Here is a 9,479-nt window from a genome sequence, read left to right on the forward strand (position 1 = left end):
TGAGATGGGAACAGAGACAAGATGTGCTGAGCATTTCCGCAGCGTCTTGATTCACCACTTTGTTTATATGCAACGTGCATTTGCATATTTGTCGGGACACCACAACAATATACCGCATCCAGACCAATCTCACCTGGAAGACGATGCACAAGTCTTTGTTTGAGACTGAATGGAAAGAGAAGTCCGGATAGTGGGTGTACACTGCCATCTGCTGGTAGCAAAGACAATGTCAAAAACGTGAATTGATCTAACGCTTGAGTGATGAACAGTTTCTCCTTAACAGCTGTGATCTTGCCATCAAGACGCAAAATCCGCCAAAGAGCGATTACAGCCAACTGAAACAAGAGAGGCTTCTGTACAGTACAATAAAATACAGCTAACAAGTCAAGAACAGCTACAAGAAAAACAACACTGGACTGTTCTGAAGTGGCCTTCTATGAGGCCTAATCTAAACTCTCGTTGAACATAAGTGGAAGGAACTGAAACAGCAATTTGGCGAGGGCACCCTACAAAGCTGAGACAGCTGTCGCAGCCATTTTCGTCCAGGTCAATTTTCTTTCCCCCGCCCATGCCCAAAATGTCATTTTCAGTCGACAGAAGTGACAGACTGGCCGCCCCCTGAGATGGCTAAAAGCGGGTGGATTTTGCGCTTAACTCATGTTCCACAAACATAATGTTAATCAGAATTAACATCTTGAAAAAAAAATGTTTGGGTTGACGTCCACTTTAGAACCCCTCTCAGTCCCACAACCTCTTGCAAGTGTCTTAATGAAAAGAGAACTGAATATTCTGTTCCATAAGTGCTTTTCTCAGTGCAACTGTTTTTGTTTATTGCCTAAAGAGGCAGAAACATCAAGATGACTACTTACTGGTCTCATTTTTGTGTGTGCTAAATTGCTGTGGCACAATCAAGAGCAAGAGCTCTCAATCAGCAAGCACTTAAACCAAAAATAGTTCGCTCTTGAATGCCAAATGAATGTTTTGCAGTCGTCAGAACATGGTCTTATCAGATAAAGAAGTAACACACAAAGTTCGTTTTTTCTGTGTTTATTTGGAAGACAATTATAAAACAGTGGTGTTTTCTTCCAGAGAAATATTGACCCAAGTGTACAAATGCATCATTATTCCTCATCTATGTGGTGACACATGACACGAGTAGGTGTTTGTACAAAGTCCTTGTGATACAGTCTGTCTAAATAAAGAAATTAAATAAAGGGCTGATACCCCAAATATTTGAGTGTAAAATCTGCTTGTGTCAAACAAGTCAAATCGGTAATAATCCCTCCCTCCAGCCCAATGTGGTATGCACAGAAATTTTAGACTCTTGCAGACATCTGACACTTTGCTGAGCTCTTCACGTAAAAGACTGATGTGTTCCTGCACGGTCATCATCTCAAACTGTGGGGAAAGTAATCGAGTGATACAAAAGATGAAATGCATGGTAAGAGAATAGGGAACCTCCATGCTACATACGAATATGCCTCACGCAATAGAAACAAAATACAAATGATCATTCCGCTCTGCGCAATGATGGTCACGTAAGAGTACAGTAAAATATGAAGACAAAAGTGTGTAACAGCTCCAAAAAGGTTGATTAATACAAATGTATGGGGATTCACTGAACATTACAGGATATGTATATATATATATTTTTTAATCTGTACAATTTTCAATCCCCCATCAATAAGTGTTGGCAAACACAATAAACTACTGTGGATGTGATCACAGACTTTTTTTTTTTTTTTTTTAATTACAAAACGAAAAATTGAGGACCATACCTCTGCTATAGGTCAAACGATCACTCAGTTTTAGTCAGTTTTGTCCCTCAAGTACACAAACAGTATTTTACTGACAGTAGGGGGTGACAGTAGGGTCTGTTGCCAAATTGCGACTTAAATACACCACACTGCATTTGCATTTACGCCTCTGTTTAAAAGAAAACGCCTCAATTCGTTTTGTGGTCAATGGAGATGGGCTTCGAAATAAATTGCAAATTTGCTTTTCCAAAAGTTCAAGAAACCAATGTGCCCAGAATAAATACAGTCAACACTAACAGAAGCTCCGATTTAGTCACTTTCAGTCTCATGCAAAGGTGTAGCATCCAGCTACGCGGAGTAATGAAGCAACGTTGCCTAGCAAACTGCATTCAGACAACCTTTCCAGAGGCTGTGGTTTCAAGAGGATGCCAATATGCGCACCTCCTACCATAATGTGAAACAGATAAAAAAAATATATTGAGTACAACTGGACCAGCAGTGAGTATTTTCTACAATGTTAGATAAAAAATAAATTCTGAGAAAATATTTAGCAAGGTTTGTGATAGAATCCAGCTATTTGAAACATGCTTTTGAGCTACAGATATCGATTAGGATTAGATTAGTACGTCATAATTAACCACAATGATTTAACAGTGGAGTGGAGTCCAGTTCAGGGGCACAGAGTGGATTATCCTAGTGTATTAAGAAAGCAAGGGAAGTAAGTCTCAATTGGGTTATCTGGTACCAAATCACAAACTGGGAACATGTTTCATAAATCATTCGAAATGTAATAGTGCAAATGAGACGGGGAACATATTTTCAAGTAATACAGAAGCAAAAGTGGTGTGGATTTAAATCTGAACGCATTTAGCCATGAACGTATTTACGGCTTGCATGCTGAAAGGCAGGGAGAAGTTTCTTTGGCTACAAAAGCAGGTAAACAGAACATCAGCTATGAAAAAAAAAAAAAAAAAAAGGGACAATGGTTGTTCTTTCTGCTTTTGTCATCGTCACTGTGAAAATCTAATTTAGCCACTATTCATCTTTTCTGGTTAATGTTCTGTTGTAAGGCAATATTTTGGACAAAAGTAGACCTTAGACTTGGTAAGACGAAAACCATGTCTTATATTGTTTGATACTCAGTTAGAAAAGATAGTGAACATGGCATCCACAAGTGAGTGGAACCTTTTTTCACCTCTTCATGGATCTGCTTCTGGAGTCTGGTGACCCCCACCTTTGGCCTTGATCTGGATCCAGGCGTCTCCCAGTGCCTTGGCAAAGTGGTCATCCACTGAGCCAGTGATGGAGACAGAGTTGGACGCCGGGTTGGTCACGGGCTCTTCTGCTTTGTAGTTTTTCCCCAGGCTACGGCGGAAGTGTTCCTCAATCACAGGATCGCAAATTGTGTTAGCTGTAACAAAAATGTGTGCGTTAAAAGCCACAAACGTGACCGTGCGTGCGGTCGTGCGCGCCTTGACCTCATGATGTCAAAATGTGAGCATCATGATGGACTTTCTAAATACCAGTTGCAATGGAACCAGGTAATTAGACATTCATGCATCAAAAACCTGTCGTAAATTTTGCTGTTCACTTCTTTGTTTGAGAAAAAACAAGTTATGCAAAAAGTACTGAAACACCGAAAAATTGGACATTCAAAACGTTAAAGGTCAAATTCAATTCCACTGTAAAGGTTGTAATGCATTTCAGTTCATCCTGAAATTTCACCTGAGGGATGAATGTTGCTACTTTTTTTATGCTGTACTATATATATATACACGTGCAGTATACAGTCCCCTCCAAATGTTTGGGAACACCAAGGTCAATTCCTTTGTTTTTCTTGTATACTGAAGCCATTTGGGTTTCAGATCAAAAGATGAATATGATACAAAAGGTCTGAATTCCAACTTTCATTTCAGGGTATTTACGTCTAGTCGTGTTAAGTAACTCACGACAGGGCACCTTTTGTTTGAAGCCACTCACTTTTCAAGAGAGCAAAAGTATGGGACCATGTGACTGATGGGTGTTTCTAAAGTGTTGCCTTTTGGATTAACTGCTTAAACATTTGACAGTGTTTGTTTTAGGCTTTGGGTGTCACCTGTGAAAACTGCATTTTTTTTTTTTTTTTATCCATTTTTCAAATAAAATTTGACTTCTTTAAATTCTTTAGAAGGTGCTTCAAGAACAACGGTCATTATCCCTGGGTGTGGGCAAAGACAACGCAGCCAGGTACAACATTAGAATCATAGAGCTAAGGCAAGTGTGACACCTAGTGGTACAATGGACATCCAACCTGTTTTTTGTATCATCATCCAAAGTAAACCTTGTCATGTCAAACTGCAAAATGGCCATTGAAATTATATTCCATAATTTCAGTGTCACAAAAGGTCACTTATTGTTGCGGTGTTCAATAGAGTACAGATACAGTAGTTTTAGATCTAGATAAAAAAAGGGTCCTCGGTTTACAATGTCATATGCAGTTTCAAGGTTACAAATTGCATGCGATGAACTAGTTTACGCAGTGGCCAAAGAATTCGTTGCCACCTAGCACAGAAAGGCACACTCAGTTCTCGCCTTAATGTTGTTAGAACACCAAAATTTGGGTTAGGTCGGCGCTGTGGGAACGCAACCCGGTTGTAAACCAAGGACCCCGTGCATCGGGTAGACAAAGAGTATTATGGGCACACATTAGTGACGGCTAAGAGCTCACCATTGATCTTTCTATCATCAGAGGTCGAGCTCGGAGAGCAGCCATTCATGTGGCAGTGAGACAGTTTACAATTGCGGTTGCTTGCAGGAGCACAGGTAATAACAGAGGGGCGATTCTGAAGGTGGACAAAAAAAATACATTAGTTAGTTAGCAAAACAAAATCTTAGGTTGGGTCCTTGTGACCCCTCTTAGGTTGACTGAGTCATTCAAGCACATCCATCATCCGAACTGCTTACTCCCATAAAACAGGTGCTCATGTCCTTCTACGTGAGGAAGACATGCTGAGCATCGTACCTGTTGTCGCTCAACAGATGCACTGACAACGGACCTCTCCCTGCCCCCGACCGCGTTGTCAAGGCTGCTTTTGGTCAGAGCCAGTGGCTGGTCCACAGCATAGCCAGAAATGGAAGCATACAGATGGTTCCCATGGAGACCGTTGGAGGAAGAGCTGATGTGCTCCATGGGACTGTGGCTCAGGCTCCAGTGTTCATTGCGGTTGTCTCCAGCAGAGGGACGAGCCCTGCGGATGTGGATAAAGGCAAGAAAAATGTAATGTGAGGACAGAACTGTTAAATCACTTCAGGCAATGTCATATTTGAACCCATTGACTTCTCACAGCCTTCCTGACTGTGTGTCAATGAGAATCCTTGTTGAAAATATTACACCAGCTGCACAAATGAGATGTCAATGGAGCTAGTAGCCCTAAAATGCAGCAATTTATAATCGGTCAGGGGTCTATTCTATTTTTGTTTTTTTTTGACACAATAGTAAAATTTGAGAATTTCTTCAACATGTGCACAAGTATAGCTAATAGAACAGGACAATACAGGATAGACAAGCATTTAGGTTGTAAAACATTACAGCATAGGAGGGACACAAAAGGGACTTACAGGTGAGTTGCGAACAATCTGCTCATTTTGGTCATGTGGTCGTCATCACAATTCATTTGGTCCTTTGTTTGTTCGTCGCCATACTTCCGTTTGCTTGGGCAGAGAGGAGGTGGCCCGCTTATGTTTGATATAGAGGGCAGCGAGGGTGTCCTGGACTCATCTGCTGGAATAAATCAAATCTTAATCAAATACCACACTAGGCTTACGCATAAGCACACACTCCATGTAATAAGCAAACTTGTTAAGTTTACAAAAGGATAGGTGTGGCCCAAATGCAATTACCCAACTGTCTCTATCAAACAACATGGCAGTAACATCAATGCCAAGCGTCACCTTGGATGAAAATGGCACAATAAATAATAGTAGTGAGTTTGACAGAACACTTGTAAGGACACTGATAGTGCGACAGAACATTCAGACTGCACTGTGTAACAGTGGGGACGTTATACGGAAATAGGATCTAGACTTGTGTAGCCAAGCATTATGTCTGTGAGGTTATATCACTGCAATACATAAACCACAAGCGTGACGTTTCTGTGCGTGCGTGCGTGTGTGGGGGGCATATTATCACTGCAACACGTAAACCCCACATTGCAAGGATCACATTAATTCTCCTTAACAATACTGACAGAGCATATTATGTTGCACAGATTAGAACGGGCCAGAAGTAAAAAATACAAATTAAGAAATAACCAAAAAACTAAAGAGGGTTATTTCCCTATTGCATGATGAGAAAGTCACCTCCATAGTGCAGTCTCCCGATGTTGTTGTTCATCTTGTCCAGGTACTGAGAGTTCAACAGGTCCATTCTAGGCAACAGCATTTACGCGAACAGGCTAGCTACTAACATCGACGCTAGCAGGCAACATCGGGGAAGGCAACAAACTTCTTTCCTAGATAATTTAAGTTGTAGACATCGATTAATTGTGAACATGTTGTGATGATGACATTCTAAACACTTTAAACATGAGTAGTGTGCCTTATCTGGACTTAAGATGAGAATCTATTCATGTTTTAAAGACGTCCAACGAAACAATGATAGGCTAAATAGCTAACTGACAAGATCGTGTGTTTCATTTATCACATTAGGTTAAACTGGTCGTCAATATTTTGCCGTTTTAAGAATCAAATGTTTTAAAGAATTTTACAGTTAGCGGTCGAACATCTAACTACGGGTGACAAACTTGCTAGCTAACTTTAGCATGCGAACCAACTAGCCGCCAGTTCGTCGCCAACTTTGTCGTTGTCTTTGTTATTCCATCCAACTAAACACATCCGACGACTTACAGTACAGCTGCGGCGCGTCCACTGTGTCCAGCAACAGTAGCGTTGGCCGTCAGTATAACTTGTACAAAAGCGTCTAGTTTCCCAGGCACGACAAAAACATGATTAGCCCAACTTGCGTCGGTCTCCGTATGTGGACAAAGAGCTCTACGGCGCCCTACTGGAGAAGACACGCCACAGCATCCTCCGAATTGGATATTCACTGTCACAGTGAATAGAATCACAGTGTCTTTGATTCTTTTAGTTGGTAATATTAACTGCTGCTCAAATAAGAGGTTAAAATGACTAACAGCTACCCTAGAGGCATGACGTTTGCTACAGCTCTTGTACTGATCTCATAATATATACGCCGGTGTACCTAATGTTATGTCTACATAGGGTTGCCAACTCCCTGAAAAATAAATAAGGGACACCTAATCGGCGGGAACGGCCGGCTTGACTGCCTTCAACGAGGGATGGGCGTATCGATTCTGAAATATCGATATTTCGATCCATAGTGCTCAATTTTAAGTATTGATCCTCAAGATAAAGTTGTGATATTTGCAATTAATTCATAATATATTTATGAATCTGTAATTTTGAAGATTATATTGTTATCCAATCAGAATATTCACTATGTGTTGCCAAAGGCAAAGAGCTTTCTGCCTTGGCAAAAACGTCTATGACAACTGCAGAGTAAAATAGAGAGCAAGACATGTCATAGTTTAGGCTTAAAATGACCTCACCTTTAATCAGTTCAGCAGAACATGTTCACATATTTGTCCACTTACCCTTTACTATACTTATAGTTTAAGTGTAGTATATCGACTGCCTGTACAGTAAAAATGCCGCATATCTGTTTGAACTTGTAGTTAATGTAAGGCTGTGTGTGTATTCTTTATCTATTATTAATCAATTTATTACTTTTATGTATTATTAATCTATCTAACATACTTGTCAATCAACTGTACTTGTTTATTCCACCCCAAAATTATTATATGTTGTTTGTCCATACAATGCTGACATTCATTGTACATTTCCATATTAACAGGGGTGCACATCATTTTTTTCATGGGTTACTCACAATAGTACCAGGAGATTGACTTTGGTACTCACTAGTGGTTCAACGGATCACATAAATTACAGTTCAGATCGGTCACGGATTTTGAGTCAGAGATCGGATTATGTTTCGGATCAGCAAAAGTAAAAAAGGACAAAAAGATGATTAGAACTTTGACTTCATTTATTTTATAAAACACGTTTGTCCATTAAAAAAACTCCTAATGTCTAATATGGCCATTTAGGATTTGAGAACGCAATATAAGGCAGGATACCTTGTTATTTTATACACCGTCAGTATAACTGATAAATAAAATGTTCTTATTTTATACGTGGTACAGTGTATAACAAGGTATTATGCCAGACATTTTGAGCTGATTTTTTTCCTAAAACTATTTAATGAGCAAAAGTGTTTTTTATAAAATAAATGAAGACAAGGTTCTGTTTTGTTCTTTTGACCTTGAAGTGCAATTTAAGGCACCTTCCTTTTCACATGGAGTGCGCATTACAAAATAATCTCCACAATATTGAAAAAGAATTAAAAAAAAAAAAAAGCAAGGAACAGCTGTTGAAGTACCAGCCAGGCACTTGTTGCTTATGATAACAGCTGCTTGCTACTAACGCCCGAGACTTGTGCCGTATCATCCGACAGCGTAATTAACTAGCGGTTTGTTAGCGACCTAAATTCGCAACTGAATGTGACTTCGGGATGGCGTTGCGTTGATGTAGGTGGCAAATTGAGTCGAAAACGGAAGTCAAGTTAGCTGTTACGCCACCACGGAGGTCAACTTCAAAGTAAAAGTCTTACTAAGGCTATTGCATTTGTATCAATGACGCAATGTATTATTTGGTAAGGTTTATTTTGAAGTTAGCCTTTGCGGAGGTGGTGTGTTAAAGAACTGTTGTTCCATGAAATCCATCGACATGTTCACATTATTTTTTACTTCGACGATATTACGGGACAAAGTGCGTCCCTTTACAACTCAATACGGGACGAATCTGTTTTTCAAGGGACGGTTGGCAACCCTATGTCTACAGTGTTTCCCAACCTTCATTCAAGTATTTTACAACGCAAGAAATCCCACGGCACAACACTGAAGAAAAATGTCAGAAAAAAATGATACACAGTGACGGTCTAAAACACTTGAATGGAGAAAAAAAATCCATAGAAAACCGTGATCAATCGTCACCAAAACATTCATGTGCACATCATGCCCACTTCAACCTCCAAGAATAGAACGACTGCCACACTCAGTGGTGTTGCTGGGCTGTATTGCACATGGGTTTTGAGGTCAAAGGGTCCCGACATTGCGAACACAAATATTGGACAGAAAAGAGACCAAAAAGTAAGGAACAAGTAAGCCTTGAATAGACCATGAGCAAATCTAGGTCATCTAGGCCACTGCCCTCTTAACATGCTTCAAAACTCACTAAATTTTGCACGCACATCAAGAATGGGTAAATTGCGGTACAATTAAAAAAAGAAAAAAACAAAACCCCAAGTTGCGCTGTAGCGCCCCCTAAGAAAAAAACAAACACAGACAAAATTGCCTATAACTCGACAACTGTAGGAATGTCATAGACACATGAAACAAATACCTAAATGTAGGTCTAGATCAGCGTTATTATTGTTTTGGAATTTTAATTGTAGTTAGTTTTTATTTCGTTTTGAGTTTTGTTTTTTAAACATTTTTAAACTCCTGCGTTGGATTCTATTACATTGCTCTTATGTCTAATCTTGTTGCCAGTGACTGTGTATAAAATCTCATCTCTACTCTTTTATGCGTCATCTTGTACACCTCC

At 39.8% G+C, this 9,479-nt stretch overlaps 1 protein-coding gene across 5 annotated transcripts; it reads right to left on the reverse strand.

Annotated features, from left to right (window-relative positions):
- Window positions 1–1,031: 1,031 nt before the first annotated feature.
- Window positions 1,032–6,945, reverse strand: LOC147153055 (transcription cofactor vestigial-like protein 4). 5 transcript variants are annotated; one of them, XM_086022257.1, is made up of 7 exons: window positions 6,642–6,942; window positions 6,096–6,247; window positions 5,355–5,517; window positions 4,759–4,984; window positions 4,465–4,579; window positions 2,953–3,168; window positions 1,032–1,398 (listed from the first exon to the last, which is right to left on the reverse strand). In XM_086022257.1, exons 2-6 carry the CDS (start codon window positions 6,175–6,177, stop codon window positions 2,957–2,959), a joined length of 798 nt encoding a protein of 265 aa, XP_085878383.1. In that variant the 5' UTR covers window positions 6,178–6,247; window positions 6,642–6,942; the 3' UTR covers window positions 1,032–1,398; window positions 2,953–2,956. The 5 variants fall into 5 exon arrangements, with proteins under 5 accessions (XP_085878383.1, XP_085878627.1, XP_085878545.1 ...); XM_086022501.1 differs by having other exon boundaries at window positions 1,032–3,168; window positions 5,355–5,514; window positions 6,096–6,163; window positions 6,642–6,945; XM_086022419.1 differs by having other exon boundaries at window positions 1,032–3,168; window positions 6,096–6,163; window positions 6,642–6,945.
- Window positions 6,946–9,479: the final 2,534 nt, after the last annotated feature.

The sequence above is a fragment of the Filicampus tigris genome, chromosome 1 (genome assembly GCF_054856515.1).
Source record: "Filicampus tigris isolate MCC_2025a chromosome 1, RoL_Ftig_1.0, whole genome shotgun sequence".
Taxonomy (NCBI): Eukaryota; Metazoa; Chordata; class Actinopteri; order Syngnathiformes; family Syngnathidae; genus Filicampus; species Filicampus tigris.